The 17,028-nt window shown below is 53.4% G+C and overlaps 1 protein-coding gene across 10 annotated transcripts in view; it reads right to left on the bottom strand.

The window, feature by feature from the left end:
• Nucleotides 1–5,259: 5,259 nt before the first annotated feature.
• DLG3 (discs large MAGUK scaffold protein 3) overlaps nucleotides 5,260–17,028 on the bottom strand; it is a 76,272-nt gene continuing 64,503 nt past the window's right edge. For 7 of the 10 annotated variants that reach the window (XM_030967415.1, XM_030967411.1, XM_030967412.1 and 4 more), the window contains 10 exons: nucleotides 15,424–15,600; nucleotides 14,700–14,775; nucleotides 14,026–14,125; nucleotides 11,337–11,378; nucleotides 10,599–10,649; nucleotides 9,726–9,827; nucleotides 9,386–9,558; nucleotides 8,727–8,836; nucleotides 8,078–8,169; nucleotides 5,260–6,439 (listed from right to left, as the gene is read on the bottom strand). In XM_030967415.1, the coding sequence (XP_030823275.1) occupies nucleotides 6,333–6,439; nucleotides 8,078–8,169; nucleotides 8,727–8,836; nucleotides 9,386–9,558; nucleotides 9,726–9,827; nucleotides 10,599–10,649; nucleotides 11,337–11,378; nucleotides 14,026–14,125; nucleotides 14,700–14,775; nucleotides 15,424–15,600 (1,030 nt within the window). In that variant the 3' untranslated portion in view covers nucleotides 5,260–6,332. Of the gene's footprint in view, nucleotides 6,440–8,077; nucleotides 8,170–8,726; nucleotides 8,837–9,385; nucleotides 9,559–9,725; nucleotides 9,828–10,598; nucleotides 10,650–11,336; nucleotides 11,379–12,332; nucleotides 12,379–14,025; nucleotides 14,126–14,699; nucleotides 14,776–15,423; nucleotides 15,601–17,028 lie in introns of all 10 variants that reach the window. The other 3 variants (XM_030967413.1, XM_030967417.1, XM_030967418.1) reach the window with 1 other exon arrangement.

Raw genomic sequence — 17,028 nt, 5'->3', positions numbered from 1 at the left:
AGCAAGTCTGAGCACATCTGGGACGTGGCTGTGGAAAGCTGGGGTGGAGCCAGTGGGGAATCCTGTGTGTGTGAGTGTGGGGTGTGCAGGGAGCCAAACAAGGACACACTGGGTCACTGGAGCTGCCACTGCAAAGGGGCTTCAGTCCCAGCAGGGACAGTCTGGGGTGGTGACACTGGGACCCTGGGAGTGGCACCTGAAGGGTCACACAGGGGAGCTCCTTAATAGGAGCATGGATCTGTTTAGTGTCAATTCTCCATTTCATGGGGAGCTTAAATCAGTTCACTAGACCTAGTTTGGGTCTCTGAGACACTGCTTTCAGATCTCTAATGCACAGTGTGCTGCATGTTTAACCAAGAAATACCTTTAAATCTGTAAAAATCCAGGTCTCAAATGCCACAGAAATTTCTTCTGGAGTCACACTTTTGGAGATCCATGCTGCATCACAGCACTGGGGGACTCTAAATGATGCCACAAACCCAAAGGTTTCCATCCTGCCTGCAGAATCTCCTTGGAGCCTGCTGGGCTGGCTTTAATTAGTGCTCAGTTCTGACTTGCACACACATAAACAGGTAAAGGTGTCACACTGTACCTGGTGAGAAAGGTCATGTTTGCCCAGCAAGTGCAAGGAGGTAATTATATACAGCCATAGAAGGCAGCAAACACTAAATGTGGCTTTGCCTACAGCCAGAATGGTTTGAATTTTTTCCTTGCAGATACTCTGATTTCTTTTATGCTACATGCAGCCCTGAAGAGCCTGGATCAGAAAAGTTTCAGACTCTGCTGATAGTACTCATCTCTTCCTGCACATTTTTACACAGTACATTTTATCCAGGCTTAGTATTTACCAAAGGGTTTATAAGTAGGGCAAGAATTCCTCTCCTAGTTGAATCAGACTGTAATTAGCTGCATTTCCAGTGGCTGTTCCCAGTAGGTTGTTTGTGTGCAATCACACCTTTGCAGGTGTTTTCTGGTCTAGGTTATTTTACCAGGCTAAATGTGCTTTACAGTTCAGCACCCCATCGAGGGTGACTGTGGTTTATAAATGTTTTCTAAACCAGCAACAGCTGACCTGTAAAAAAACCAACAGAGCTGTTCATTCCTCTCCCATTCTTACCTTTTCATTGATCGCTGTTCTCTTTCAGCTCAGAGATGTGTGCTCATCCCTGGATCTGCACAGATGGCTCCAGAGGGTGGCATTGCAGCTGTACTTTCCTATTTACACATCATTGTGGAAGCTCCAGGGTGTGCTGGACCCTGGTTCTGTGCTGCAGAGCCCTCCCTGCTTCTGAGAACACAGATGGATCCTCCAGGGCAGGAGGTCACAGACTTCCCTCCCTTTTCCCCTGCCAGTATTTTATGCCCCTTTCCCCCTCCTAATTTGAGTTCTTAACCGTTTGGGGAGGAGCAGCAGTGCAGAGGCACAAGGGAATTGCAGTGTGAATTGGATGAGTCCAAACCAACACCTGGGATTGATGGGACAGGGAGCCTGCCCTGGGAAAAACGTCCTTGCTGAGAAGTTCTGGGATTGGAGCAGGGCAGAGAAGATCCCAGCTCAGCTGTTGAGCCCTGGAGCCCCTTCTACCACCTCTCACCCAGAGCACCTGCAGCAGGAGCAGGGCTTCTCCACAGCTCTGCACTGAGGGTGCACCTCCCAGCAGACACTGGGGGAAGAGCTTTGCTCCCACCGCTGGGGCTGCACTGAGCATCTGGGAGAGGCAGGAAAGGAAGAGGGGATGGCCTGGCCACTCACACTTAGAAGTGGTCATAGTAATCAGAAATGAAGGTAATTGGAAGAGGGCTGAAGCTCATTAGAGGATTGGGCAGGAGATTTTGTCAAGCAGTGCACTGTAACTCGGGGAGGAAATTGCACAGTCACCCCCGTGCTGAGTCAGGTGTGGCCCCCAGCAGGTATTGCAGGTCCCATAGGTGCTCCCACGTGCTGGTACCATTCAGAGATGCTGCACTGATTGACTCTAACAACGTGTGATGCTTTCCCTTAGGGTTAAAAACCCTAAGGGTAAACAAATGACCCTCATTTGGAGGCAAGGGATATAAATAAACACTGAAGGTCAAGGTGTACCCAAGGATTCCTGAAGGAAAGAGACACCTTTGACAAGATAACTTTACCTGCTTCACAGCAGATGCTTCAGTGCCATGAATCCTGCTGTGACAGCCTGAGGAAAGCAGAGAACAGCAGTTCTTGAAGATTGTGCTGCCAAGCATCATTAGCAACAACGGGTGTATCTAAGACAGCTCCATCAATGGAGAAAAAACGTTGAGAAAATTATAATTACATTCCTTTAAAGCCCCTCTTCCAGTAGCCTCACAGCACAACCTGTGCTCTCCTGCTTAGCTAAGACAGCTAATTACCCAGAGCTGCAGACAGAAGCACAGACATGTTTCTCTAGAGCACAAGCAGCTTACAGTCTAATTTTCTAGAAGTGTCTTAGGGCAGATTAGTTTCATGCCTGTTGCAGGCAGCTTTAGCAGGGCATCTTAGGAGAGAAAAGAACCAGCTCCTACATTTCACAATTGGACAGCACCATTTTCAGGACAATGCTCTGCTATTTTCTGGGTCAGAACTTTGCAAAGGTCCTGGTTGGCAGAGCAACTTGTCCTTAGCCAGGAAAACGGGTGGTTACAGCTTTAACAGAGCCAGTTCCTTCTCCAAGCCACTCTCTTTCTCTTCACATGATGTTTCTGTTCCAGAGGTTGTTCTGCCTTACAGGAGTGACAGGGTTTATTTGGGAAGACAGCCCCATGTTCCTCTCCCCCCTGGAGCCTGAATGTTTTGCTGTCACAGCAGATGAGGTGACACAGGAGCTCAGGACAGGCCACAGGAGGGGTGTCTGCAGCCCCACACAGGCTGGGCAGAGCAACAACAGACAATATTTCTGTGCTGCTTCATCCCTGACTCCAAATCTGTCAGCATGCATGCAAAGTTTGATTTTTCAGAGTGGTAATTCTAGCATCAGGTCTGCTTAGCCACTGTTTAATCTTCCGGTGTTTTGTGGACAACCACCAGCACCAGGCTGTTGATCTGATCAGTTAAAGGAGTTTCTAAATGGTTTTGAATTTGTCCAGTGAGCTTCACAAACTCAACGGTCAGCAAACTGTATGCCCATGCTCAGTTAGTACAATATCCTTGTTCTCCTGAAATCACAATTTGCTTCTCTTCTGTGCAGTTTGAAAGTAAAGAAATTTAGTATTTAAAAATCAAACCCCTTCACCCTTCCTTCAGCTCAGCTAATGACAAAGCAGATTCAGGCACGAAAGGACTGTGACACTCCTTTAACCACATTTGTCTCTCAGTGAACATTCCTTTTCTTTGCATTTGAAGGTACTAAAAATTATACCAGTTGTCTTTACAACTTCTTCTCTCTGATATTTAAACAGCATGTTAAAACTAAAAAGAAATTCTACATTAGCTGGACTATGTATTTACTTTGTTGTCTTTATATCCAATACAAGAACAATTACATAGCAGCCCATGGACCCTATTATTTGTAAAGCAACCTCCCCAGAATTCAAGCCATGATCCAGAATACATTATGGTGTTGTGTCAGCAGGCCAGACTTAACCTGGGTTAAAACAACCCAACCAAAAGCACTTTTCAGTGGCTGAGTTGCAGCTCTAAATAAGCCCACTTCCTTTCTTTTATTTTCTTTTTTTTTTTGGGTTTCCTTTTTCCTCTAGGTAAGTTCTCAGGCATCACCTTTTATACTAAAAAAGGCTATTTTTTTTCCCCTAAACCAGTGTCAACACTCCAGTTTGCCGTAAAGAGACCATACGAAGAATTGCTAACACCAGCACAAAAAAAAACCAGATCTGGTACACAATGAAGGACTCTACAAGAAGGTCTCAAAGACAAGAGTTCTTTGCAACTCTCTGTTTATTAAAAATATATGTCTCCTTGGAAGAAACACTGTTAACCAACTACTGTTGTCATGATTGATTCAGTACTGTCAGCTATGCCATGGAGTACATCATCTTTTTCTCCACGTGACTCGAGAGAGGGAGACAGGCTATTAGGAAAAAACAGAAAAAAGAAAAGAAAAAAAGACAAAAAAAGATAGGAATGTGTGACTAGCACCTTAAGGACTTTTGTTTCACTTACTCCACTTCTTCAGGGACCGACATTTATAGCAGCTGGAGCAGGACCAGTGGGGCAGGGGCTGGATGCCCGGCAGGAACCCATTGCCAAAGTTCTGTGTGCTCCTTTAGGGTCGGTCCCAGCGACAGCAGAATCCTTCTGCCCTCCACTGTGCTCACAGCTGTGGCTCCTGCAGAGCCCCCTCCTGGCCCCAGAAGTTGCTCGGTCCCTGCAGGGCTCCTCGGGATGCAGGGCGGGCAAAGGAGGCTCCTCCCCAGGCAGCACAGGGACAGTGTCACTGACCGACACACACAGAGCCATCACCTCGGGGAGAGGGACCACAGCCCATCCCTGCCAAACAGGGGCAGGAGGAGACTTACCTGGGCGTGCTTGGACCTGCTGTGCTGTGGGGTGTGGCACTGTGTGAGCAACAGCATCCACCAGCTCTTGGTAAGGTGGGAGCACTGGGACCTGGACTCTGAGTACCCAGCACACACTCCTCAAAGGCCACGAGAGTGTCCCCAGCTCCACACAAGGGCCTGGAGCCCCACTCAAGCACAGAAGCCAAAGTGTCCTCAAAGACAGACACGTCTCAGCTTAGGGCCAAGTGTCTCCGTGCCTCTCCTGGAAAATGCCCATGCCCAGGGCATGGGGCAGCTCTGCCCCTCAGCTGCCAGCTGGGGCACCTCTTCAGGGCTTTGGGGTGGCTGGGGGAGGCAGCAGAACCCAGCTCCAGCCACAGATTCACACAGAATGTCAGAGCCAGGCAAGGTGGCCATGCAGCCACCTCTGCTGCAGGGAGGGCCCCTCCCGGGACAGCCAGCCCTGGCTCCTGCACCCAGCAGGGCCGGGAACTCGGCACGGAGCAGGGGACAGAGAAGGGTTTCATTCTGTCACTGATCTGGAAAATGGGAGGGTCCATCCAAGGCACAGCTGGGGGCTTTTCCTGCCAGTGGCTAATGCAGAAGGGAATGCCAGTGTGCTGCCACAAGCCAGAATGGGTCATTCCACCTGCACCCACAGGCACAGGGCCAGTCCAACATCCCAGGTTTTTCACAGCAACACAGGACAGTGAGTACATTTGTTCCATGTGGCCAGTAAAGTATTTCTTAACTAAACACCACAGATCTAGATTCTATTTACAATAGAGCCAGCTTAAAAAATAAGTTAAAAAACTGGATTTTATACCCATTCAGTTCATCATTGACAAGAGAAAAATGGAATAATAATAATAATAATAATAATAATAATAATTAAAAAAGCCAACACAACAACACAATATGGTTTTGGTTTAAAATCAGCTTAAAAAAATAGAACCAAAAGGAAACCTCTCATGCAAACACATAAGGTGATGTGTAAAACAATGTGCAATTTAATATGTAGCATCATCCATTCTCTTGCTTTGCAGCCTCCTGCTCAGTCTCTGTCTCCCAGCCTCTCGCAGGCCAGCTGCTGCTCCTTGCTCTGGTCCCTCCTGCACAGGCAGTACCAGTCTCTGGCCTGTCTCAGACCCAGGGGGGCTGCAGGGAACTGGCCTGGACGGGAGAAGTTTCCAAAGCACCTGGTACCGTTTGAGCTCTTCCTGCCCAAGTGGACTCCCTACGCCGAGTGCTTGGGACAGAGGAACTGAGAGAACCTTGCAATAATACAACACCTTTCCAGAGAGGTCCCTCAGATTTCCTAGTCCACATACATATATATATATAATATATATATAATATCTCTCCTCTATATTATATATAAATTACATATACAGATAAATAAAATGCTTTCTGCTGCCCCATCTGTCGCACTGTTCAGAGCTGCTAGACGGTCACACTTGGAAAAATGCCCCTGGAGCTCTGATACCAGCTCATGTGTTCAGAGTCCATTGTTTCACTTGTCTTCTTACATTAGTCCTTAGCTGCCTCCTCCCATCTTGATTCTTTGTTTAGTTAATAATAATAATAATAATAATAATAATATAATAATAATAATAAAAAAACGACCTTGAATGGGTTCTTGTCTGTCTCTACTGGAGCAGTGGGAAGGTCCATGCAGGAATGGTGGGAACAGTCACGTGATGAATGATATCAGTTCATCCCAACAAAAGAAACAGGACTAGAAAACTCAATTTTGCGACGATCTAAAAAAGGGAGCAGGAATAGTTTTCATTCCCTCCCCCTCGGGGCAGAGGGCTCGGATGGGTGGGACTTCATAGATCTTCTGCTCACAGGGAAGCAGGAGGGAGACATCTTCAGAGTTTCTCTGGGGACGGGACCCAGATGTAGTGCCCGGACTGGTCCTCAATGATCTGTTTGATTTTGCTGTAAATTTCTTCAAGAGAGTCTCCTTGTACGATGGCTGGAAGAGGAGAGAACAAGCAAGACCCTGAGCCCCAGGCAGCAGTGCCACGAGTTCTGGAGAGCCTTCCTGCTGCCCCAGAGGGCACAGCCTGCAGGGACTGAGCCAGGCGGTGTCAGAGGAGCTGCCCTGGGCCCTGTGACACAGAGGGTTAAAGCAGCACCTCAGTGGGGATTAGCCAGTGCTGATCCCAGCTGGCAGAGCTCCTGGCTGTGTGCAGGGCTGGCTGGGCTCTCCACACCAGGCTGCTAATCAGCTTTGCACACTGTGTCAGGCACCGGGGCTGCGCTGACCAGAGCAGGGAAGGCAGGGCTGGGGCAGCTCATGGGGTGCACAAAGCACCCCTCCCGAGGTGCCAGCTTCCTCCCTTCCCTCTGGATTTCCCTCTGGCTGCCTGCTGAGGGCTCCTTCTGTTTGCCTCCTGTGCTGCAGGGTGGGAACACAGAGCTCTCAGGCTGGGAAAGGCTCCCAGCAGCAGCCCCTGCCCCATCCTGCACTCCCCTGTGCTGCTACATCACAGCAAGATGCTCAAGAAGGGCCAAAGCTGTCTGGTAATCCAGCCTGCCTCTGTGAGCCAGCCAGGACCATCCTCCAGCACCTCTGCTCCCTCATTCTAAGGTGCTGGCACAGAACCTGTGGCAGTGACCATCTCTCAGCCCATTACCCAGTTCTTACAACACATTTCAGCCAACAGCATTCCTTTTTCACAGGTCAACATCAAACTCACCCTCCAAGTGCACAGTGGCATGTTGAGGGCCTGTTTTCCTGGAAAAACAGCCAGCAGCTCTGGAGCCCAGGACAGGAGGTCTGGGGAAAGCTCACTGTGTTTGTACCCCATTATTTGCCCAGCTGAAATCAATTCTTGGAAAACATCGTGCCTGGGGTTTTTCCCAGTAGCTGTTAGGCAGGTAATGCACAGTTTGGCAACACTATCATTCCTCAACTTCAGAAGAAACAGCTATTGCACTGGAAAAAGGATGAAGACCAGTTCCTCTGCCTCTTCACCTGCCTGTGGTTTTCCAGAATTAATCATGTTACAAACATTAGTTCCTTAATGCACAAGGATGCCTGTGTTATGAGCAGTTCATCTCAGCAGGCACAAAGTGTCAGCAACCCCTAACTGGCTCTTGAGCAAAGACTACTTAGGAAGCAAGCCAAACTTCCAGTCTTTTTTGGTAGATGTTTTGTAATAACTCAGGACTGTCTGCACCATTTAGGTCACTAATTTTTAATCTTTCCTCTTTAGAAACTTCTCTTTTCTCTTTTTGAAAATGCTCCCCTCTTCTCCCATGCAGGGAGTTTAGTTCCTGTAGACTTGTAGCACTCTGAAACCCTGTGCTTCCCCTGCTCGGGGATTTTTAGATTTTTATTCTTGTTGAAGTTGGTGATAAGCTTTCACAAACTCAGAAAATCCTGCCTGACAACTTGTCTCCTCCTCTATGACTGGTTTACTCCTATCCACTGATCTTGGAGCAGTCCCCTTGCAGAGCCCTCCTGGCAAAGTGCCATTTCTTTCCTGCTTTGATGAAGCTGGATGTTTTCCCATGACCCTGCAGTAGGACAGTGCTGGCAGAGAGGTCACAGCTGCTGGATGGAAAAATGAAGGAAATCAGATACAAGCCTGCTCAGGACACTCACCTGTAAAATATTCTCCAAACTCTTGCTCAAGTTTCATGGCTTTGTCAAAGACCTTGTTGGCCTGTTCATATGTCTGTCTCCGGTTCATCTCCCTGCCACACACAAAAAATAAGAAACTTTTCAGCTCTTTTTCTTAGCAATGAACAGAAGCAAAAATAGCCCACAGAGCCAGGGTGCCTGGGAATCCTCTGCTCACAGGAATGGAAGCTGTGCAGGACCCAGCTCCCTTCCCCACAGACCCCAGGCTGCCTTGGCCCTCCGTCTCAACCTCCCCCAGTTCCTCCCACTGCCACCTACCCCAGCCCCTGCACCACAGCATGGAAGGGAAATCAAACTCAGACAATCCCTCAAACTTGTGAGACTGCTGCAGAAGTCTCCCTGCTTGCCTAGGGTTTCTCATCTCCATAAAACACAGAAATAAGCAATTTGACCCCTTCTGACTTGAGGGCTTTTCCCAGGCCCCTTGGTGCCAGCAGAATTCCTTCTGATCTCAGGTCACTCTCAAGCTGTTGACTCTCCTCACAGATAATACCCTCTGCTGCTGTGGCTGCTCAGAAGAGTTGCAAGCTCAGCTCTCCCATTCTTCCCAGCCTGCTCTACCCAGGGCCAGGAGCAGCAGGACAGGCACAGAACACGGTGCTGCACTTACATGAGGGCTTCAATGGATTTAGGTTTGATGAAAATGGCAATGGGATAAAGTTGTGCTTGTCGCAACCTCTTGATAGCATTGCCAGACACATCCAGGATGCAGTGCTTCCCCTGGAAAGGAGACAAGCAGGATCAGACCTACCCACACACTCCACTCTGTGTGGGAAACAGCTTGCTCATACAGATGTGCTTGAAAAGGGAGGAGCCACAGAAATGAACCCCACTCCTGAGACACAAGCCAGCTCCCAATGGCCTCACATTCCTGCTTGCTCAGGGCAGGACAGCAACAAGGCAAAGGGACTGAGCCTTTGTCTGAACATGTGAAACTATTTACAAGCCCTGGGCAGCTCCAGGACTCCTCCAGAGGAACGCTGCTGCTTTGAGATACCCAGGTATCTCCATCCTGTGAGCTCCTGAGCACAAGGCTGGGCCAGCAGTGCCAGGCTTTTGGGTGGAGTTTGGATGACAGAGGTACCACGCTGAGGTACAGTAACACAGCTGAGAAAAGCAGCCACACGGCTTGGCAGGACTCTGGAGGGAGGGGAGGAGAGGATCGTGCTGTGCTTGCTCAATGTGGTTACAGCCCTTGATTAACACCAGGGGGGAAGGAGGGGAGCTGCTGGATGCATCCCAGTGCCAGGAATGGCACCTGGCACTCACCCGCTCTGCCACCGCCCGCACGGACTGGATGCTGGTGCCATAGAGATTGTCATTGAACTGCCCAGCCTCTATGAACTTGTTGTCCTGGATGTCTTTCTCCATCTGCTCCCGGGACACCACAAAGTGGTAGTCCTGGCCGTCCACCTCGTTCTCACGCCGAGGCCTGGTGGTGTCTGGAGAGAGTGGGAACCAAGAGTGAGCCCAGAGTGACACCACAAACCAGGAGGGACCAACCCACCCTGTGCTCCCAGCCCCCTCCCCACGCCATGGGCAGGACCCTGCAAGGAGCAGAGCCACCCCTGTCCCCTCCCTCCAGCAGTGGCCCTGAGCTGGGACTTACGGGGCACGCAGGAACCAAACTTGTGTGGGAATTCAGAGATGAGGTCGTCGTTAATTCTGTCCTTGGTCGGGCCCAGGATGATCACTGGCCTGGCATAGTGAACTGCAAACGAGAGCCACAATCTGAGCCCCACCTGTGCTGCATGAGCTGACCCCACTGCCACTCTTGGCATCGACCTGCCCTCTCCCTGCTGCCAGTGGTGCTCTGGCTCACACAGGCACCCAAAGGTGCCTCCTCTGTGTGAGCTTATCTCCTCCTGGGCATGGTCAACATGTCCTTCCCATCTGACCCAAACCATCTGTGTGGCCCCAGGGAAGGTTCTGCAGGTCTCCAGGATCATGGATCAGCAAAGCTGCTCCCTTGCTTGGGCAGGAGCCAGGCAACAGGACAGCTGGGCAAGGATGCCATGGAGCTGGGGGAGTGAGGGGAGCCTAAGGGTCAGATCCAGCTCCTGGCAAGGACAGACCATGGAGGCTGGGACTATTCAGCCTGCAAAAGGGTCTGCAAGGTTTGACATCAAGCAGGGTTAAAAGCTGCAGGATGTGGCTCTGCTCTGCAGCAGGGACCTGGTCTGAGCCAGGAAGGGATAATCTTGTCCTCAGCTGAGGACTAAAGCTGAGCTCAGTTTTAGCTCTCGGTCTCTCCGTGGTCTTGCAGACCACGACACAAATCTTTGCTGTTGACTAAAACTGGGCAGTGGAGGCCGTGCACACTTGGCTCCCCTGCTGCACACAACACACGGGACTCCTCTTGCATCCACCCTGTGTCCTGCTGCTGTGGCAGGAAGGGAGGGCACACAGGACCCCCTGGCTGTGCTGGGGACACAGGTGGCCCCACTGGAGTGGGCACGGGGCAGTTCAGCTCAGGACTTACTTTCTTGCCGCGTCACTGGCTCGTACGACAGGATGGTGTCCTCTTGTCCTTCTGCAACAGAGCCAGGGGGATGGAGGTGAGCACTTGCAGCAGCTCTCCAGCCCCTCTGCAGCTGTGAGGAGCTGGCTCCTGCCCCTTCAGCCTCCCACAGCCCTGGGGACACTTCAGGCTGTCCCCTTCACTCCACCCATGGATGTGAAGCATGACGGGCATGCAGCTATGTGCCCTTGAGCCACTTTAATTATTCATGTCCCAGCTCTGGGTCAAGCCTCCTCTTTCCCTCCCCCACTGCTGCAGGCTCCAGCCCATTGGGATGTTGTGTCCTCCCTGCAGGTATTTAGAGGACTTTCTGGGGACAAAGAGAGCATCTGTTGCAGCTGGATCCCACACTCTTGCACAGGCTTGGGCTCCAGGAGCCATCTGTGCTACAGGCCTGGCCTCTGGCCATTACTGCCTGAGGATGGGGGATCACCACGGACTGGGAGCCCACCACCCTGCCCTGGAGCAGCCAGGAGAGAGCAGTGAAGCAGGCAGGCTCATTGCTACTGCCAGCCCCTGCTGTCCCTGCACCGAGGAGGGAGCTGGCCGCAGCATCTCAGTGTCACCAGCAGGAAGGAGCAGCCTCCGAACAGAACCAGCACTGGGGCAGACAGGATGGACGTGCCCAGACATGCACACTGACACACGGACACACAGACACATGGACAGGGGTGGGAGAGCAGGTGCACACACACTTACTGGAACTGCTCTCGCTGTCACTGGTGTTTGATGTCACGCCCTCTGCAAAGCAACCAGAGAGATCCCTTCAGAAGGAGCCTGGGCAGGAGGCAGGGGGCACCCAGCTGTCACCCAGCACTAGTGACCAAGGGCAGGACAGCAATGGCTCCCCAGAAACCTGCAGCCCAGCACCCACTGGGACGAGTCTGTGCCACGTGGGCAAGGGCGGCATCGTTCACCCTGGGCTGGGGGCCCGGGGACATGCAGGGGATGCTGCCAGGAGAGGACAGAGGGGCCAGGAGGGCCTGCCTGGCACATGTGAAGGCTCCCCAGGCCGAGGGAAGGTGGAGTGCACAGGGGATGCTGGCAGGGCAGCAGTGCAGCATGCACACAGCGGGCAGGGAGGGCACGGCTGTGCTGGCACAGGGATGGGGACAGGGGATCCACTGCCTCGGGGCACGGGGCTGGGACACACAGAGACGAGACAGTGACAGAATGGGACAGAGTTTGGGGCTTTGCTTGCTCAGGCTGATCCTAGTGCTGCGACCACCCCACAGAGGCTTGCTGGCCGCTGCCTGCCCCAGTGAGGCTCTGCACTGCCTGGGGGTGTGGAGCTTGGCAGGGAACTCACACCCCATGGGGCTCCTCTCCTTATTCTGCAGTTCTGCACATGTGGTAACCCAGAGAAAGGTGGGAACACCTCAAAATGTTGTCACCATCCCTGTTCAGAGCAGGCCCACCATGGCCACTTCCCACCCACACTGGAAGTGGCTCCGAGTGCTGAAGCACCAACCAACCCAGACAGGAGCAGGAGGAAGAGGATGAGGAGGTGCAGCAGGCACTCAGGGCATGGCCAACACCCCCACACAAGCTCCCCCACCCCGTCCCAGTGCAGCAGAGGCACCTCAAGCCCCGCAGCCCCCGGGCTCCTCCTGCCCTGCAGCCAGGGAAGCACAGCTGCCCCAGGCACACCGACAGCCACACAGAGGGAACAATGTGCATCGGAATTCAACTTACTCAGGTTCTTTGCTCCATAATAATCGTCACTTAACCCAGGGAAGTCCTGATTTCACAGACAGCAAGAAGGGGGAGAGGGGGAGAGAAGACAGCGCAGGAAAGGGGAGTCAGAGGGATGGGGGAGACAGAGCCAGACCAGCATTAGTGACAGGAGTGCAGAACGGCCCAGAGCTGCAACTGCAAGTGAGGTTAAATATCTTCAGAGCTGACACCATCAGCCCTCTGCCAACATCCTGCCTTGTCCGGCCGGACCCCCGCCGCCCCCCAAGCTCACCCTCTCTGCCAAAGAGCCCCCAGGAGCCACCCTGGGCCTGGGGAGGGCAGGGCAGCCACAGCAGCATCGCTGGCAGCAAGCAGTTGCAGCCCTGAGCTGCTGGCACAGGGGCTGAAGTGTTTCTCCTCATGGGGTGTACTGGCAGGGCACAGTGGCTCTGTGCCTCCCCAGCACAGCACACAGTCCTGTAACACGTGGCAGGAGGACACATTTCCCCCAGCTGTGTGTGTCAGCTGCCCCACACCACAATGCTTGCACAGGCTGTGGAAATGTGAGGCAGAGACCCCCCAGGGCAAGCTGGGATGGACAGGGCAGAGCACAGGGAGGGAGCTGGCTGTGTGCCTGTGACACAGGCAGGTAGAGAGGGGCCTGCCCCATCCCCATGCTGTGTCATCTCACTGCAGGGCAGCCAAAAGCCAGCCCCAGGTTCAGCACTGATCTCACTGGAGCCCAGCCATGTGCAGGCACTACCAGAGACAGGCAGACACACAGACAACCTTCAGCACAGCCAGAGGTTTGGGCTGTCTGCTAAAACCAGCTGGCACCAGCCTGCCATGGGCAGCACAGGGATGCAGGGAGCCCTTGGAGCAGCCCAGCAGCAACTCCTGGCTCTGTATGACACCAGGACAGCCCCAGAGGGGAGGGGATGTGCTTGCTGTGCTGGCACTGGCGCACAGACACAGCTCTGCCTTGCCCACTGCCCCTTCCCAGAGGTGTGGGCACTGCCAGCTGGATGCCTGCCCAAGGAGGGGATGCAGCCCAGCACTCAGAGGAGGGGCTGGGTTTGGGGAGCAGCTCCAGTGCTGCCCACATCAGGATTTGGGGCAACAAGATAAACACCCTGCCTTTACTGGGAGCCCCAGGGTGGTGAGAGCTGTGGACCCCCAACATCTGCAGCCAACTACCAAAGATGTGCCTCAGTCATGGGTGGGCAGCAGGGTCATGGCTTCCCCGTGTCCACACAGAAAGGGCTCTCCAGTGGGAATGTGAAGCTGTAAGTCACTTCTAGGGAAGATGGGGCTGGGATTTCCCCAGCCCTGAGCCCTGGCAGGGACAGGAGAAGCTCTGCAGGAGGCAGCCAGCCCCTCACTTGGAGGGAAGCAGGCACAGGGAGGGAGCAGAGCCTGCAGCAAAGGGGGGAGAGCAGGGGGAGGCAGAGCAGGGAGCTGGGTGGGTGTAAAGTTGGATGAAAAGATGAAGACATTGAACATGAGAGAAAGGAAGAGAGTGCCAGACTGCAGCTGTTGCTTTCATTTCCAGCTCCAGTTTCTCCCTAGCTGCTGGCACGACTGTGGAGCACAGACCTGAATACAGGCAGGTGCCAGGACCCCTGGCTAGGGACATGTGCTGAATCTCTTCCCTCAGGGCAGGGAAGCTGAGGGGTGCAGGCTTGCCCCTCTCTGGCCAGCTGCTACTTACGTTCCTGTCCGCTGCTCTCCTGGGCCAGGTTCTCTTTGCTCTTGTAAAATGGGAACTTTCGAGAGAGGCGGAAACTCTTTTTACGTTTCGTTTTGATCGACTGAAGAACACGGAGGTGGAAGGAGGACAGAAAAAACAATGGTGTTTAACACATGTGGGGAAAATTAAAATGGAGAGACAATGAAGAGCTGTGGCAGGGCAGTCACCCTCAAATGAAATAATGGAGATTACGTGAGAACTGTAATGCAGGAAAAAAATTAAGCATGGAGAAAAACATGTGGTAGGGATGCTGGGAAGCTGATGGGGCAGTCAGTAGCTCTGCAGGAGTGGCCAGGCTGTTCTTCCTCTCTTGTTGGCCTGTTAGGCACTGCTTGTGAGGTGTGAGGGCAGCTACCTTCAGGCAGCTCCAAGCCATGAGCTCTGCCACCCCATCACTCCAAACATGGGTCCTTCCCAGAGCTTTCACACCATCCTGGGCTCCTCTGCTCAATCACTGCATATTCATGGAGGGTTTGTGCCAAGCAGATGTGGGCCTGGGGCAGGTCCAGTCACACAGCTCTTTGCCTTGGGATTGGTTTGAGCTGCCCCATGAGGAGCTTTTGCTGCTGGGACTCATCCTGCCCTCACTAGTTACCAGTTCCAGGTGCCCCACTGAGCCCCAGATCAGCACTTACCCTGTTGGACTCAATCATGCCAGTCCTGGCGTGGAACTTCACTGTTTTCAACCGTGCTCTCTCCTTCTTTTCCACCCTGATCAGGAGAGAAAGAGCTGCTAGTCCCATCCATGTGCCCTCCACGCTGCCCATGTGGCTCCTCAGGCAGCCAAAGGCACCCTTGGGTGGTGATCCCACTGGCAAATGGGAGCTCCTTCCAAGGGAGGGTCAGATGTGGGGCTGCCTGCCCAGGGTCTGGGCAGCAGCAGGAGAGGAGCCAAGCCAGCCTTCCCAACAGGGATATGGGGACAGACTCAAGGCTGGCTCTGCAGACCTGAAGGCAGCAGCAGCCAGCTCCTCTGCTCTCTGTGACTTCCCACCTGACAGTGGGACCTGGCTCCAGAGCTGGACAGACTGACAGAGGACACAAGGAGCAGCCCTTGCTGCTGTGCCTCTGCTCTCACACAGACACCCAGACTGGCTAACACCAACTCCCCACCCCACAGGCACCACAGAGGGGGCTGACCACTCCCCTCCTCACCTGGAGTCTCCCCAGTTTTAGAGAACCTGCCTAGAGAGACCTGCACAGAGCCCCAGCTTGCAACCCAGCTGCCCTGCAGGCTGCACGGGGGCAGGTGCACTGGGACCACAGGGAGATCCCAGCCTGAGCAGGGCCCTGGGGGCTGCAGGGCTTGGGGAAATCCTGGGCTCACCAAGCGAGACAGCTCTGCTGAGGGACACTCACCTCTTCTTGCTAGGGATGACCCCGATCTGCTCGCTCTCGCCGTGGGCTGTGACCAGCCTGGCCTGCCACCACTCGTCATCCGAGGCGTTGATGACGTGCAGGATGTCCCCGTAGGAGAAGCTGAGCCCCTGGCTGGGCAAGCAGCTGTCCCTGGTCCGGTCATAGTCAAACAGGGCTCTGAGGAGGGGCAGAGAGCAGCAAGGCCTTCTCTGAGCATGGCCAGGCAGCGAGGGCAGCAGCAGTGCCACCCTCCTGGGGCACTGCCACCGTCACACCTGATAAAGTTTAACCCAAGCCCTGCCAAGGTGAGCAGGGCTGGCAGCCACCTGCACACCCCTGGGCTGGCAGGCTCAGCACAGCCCTGAGAAGTGCAAGGCAGGAACAGTGACTGAGATTGGACTGAGAGAACTCCCTGCTGACCTCAGCTGCAGGATGCACATGAGCCACACTGAACGTGCCTGTGGTTAGTAAGCAGGCCAGGCCCACAGCAGCAGCCTGAGGAAGGGCTGCTCCCCACCATCCCTCCATGGCTGTGGGGCCAGGGAATGGGATGGGGAATATCAGACCCCACTGCTGGTGGGTGGTTGCACAGGCAGAGACCACCAGACCACCACAGCATTGAGTACAGCCTTTATTCATGTACAGAGCCTGTGAATGAGGAATCTCAGAGTATATATATCTGCTTCCACAACTGATCCTTTCCATAGCCCTAAACACCTCCCCTGAGAACAGTTTATTGAGTTTAAAATTATCTTCAAAATTAAACTAACCAGCTATAGAAAAGATTTTGTTTTTTCACTAGAGGAGCACTAATGCTTTTCCTGCACACGTACATCACACACAGCACTGCAGCCTGTGCCCATAAGCTGCTCCCAGAGGCTTCACCTGCAACTCGTTCTACTAATGTCAGATCACACAAACTGTGTCTGCTTTGATGCATCAACTTGCAAAAAGACAAAGAAAGGAACGAGTCACTAAAAGTACTGGCAGCAAAACCTCTGTATTTGCTCCTGGGACATGGCCCCACTGGCCCCCAGCCCAGCATGAGCCCAGGCACTGCAAACACTGGGTTGCTGCTGGTTTAATCCTAGCCCTGATAAACCTTCTGCAAGCAGGAGAGACATCCTCTGTTCTGCTCATTACCCCCTCCCACTGTGGGGACTCCAAAGCGGGTCTAAATGCACACTGTAAGGGGAAGGGCTGTGGGACCATGTGGCATGTCCCTGGGGAGCAGCAGAGCTTGGAGAGCATTTCTGCCAGGGGAGTGCTGGGCTATGAAACCTTTCAGGGCACTTGGGGCTGGGTCTTGAATGGGAAGAAGAAGGGCTGCCCCATGGGGAGGGCTCTTTGGGACAAGACACAAAGTGCCCTGAGCATCCAGATACATTCAGCCACCGGATCTGCTCTCCTTGCCCAGCTTGCTCAGGGCAGCTCCTGTGCCTGTTCCCTCTGCAGGGCAGGGTGGCTGGAGCTGGCAGCAGAGCCCCAAAGGATGCTTTGGCCGGAGGTAATCAAGCCTTGCAGGCAGCTCCAGGCCAGAAGATAAGGCTGCATGTGGCTGGCAGGCTCTGTGAGGTCAGTGCTGCTGGCCAAGGCCCTGGGGAA

Source organism: Camarhynchus parvulus, chromosome 4A (assembly GCF_901933205.1).
Source record: "Camarhynchus parvulus chromosome 4A, STF_HiC, whole genome shotgun sequence".
NCBI lineage: Eukaryota > Metazoa > Chordata > Aves > Passeriformes > Thraupidae > Camarhynchus > Camarhynchus parvulus.
This window is presented reverse-complemented; position numbering and strand designations above follow the sequence as displayed.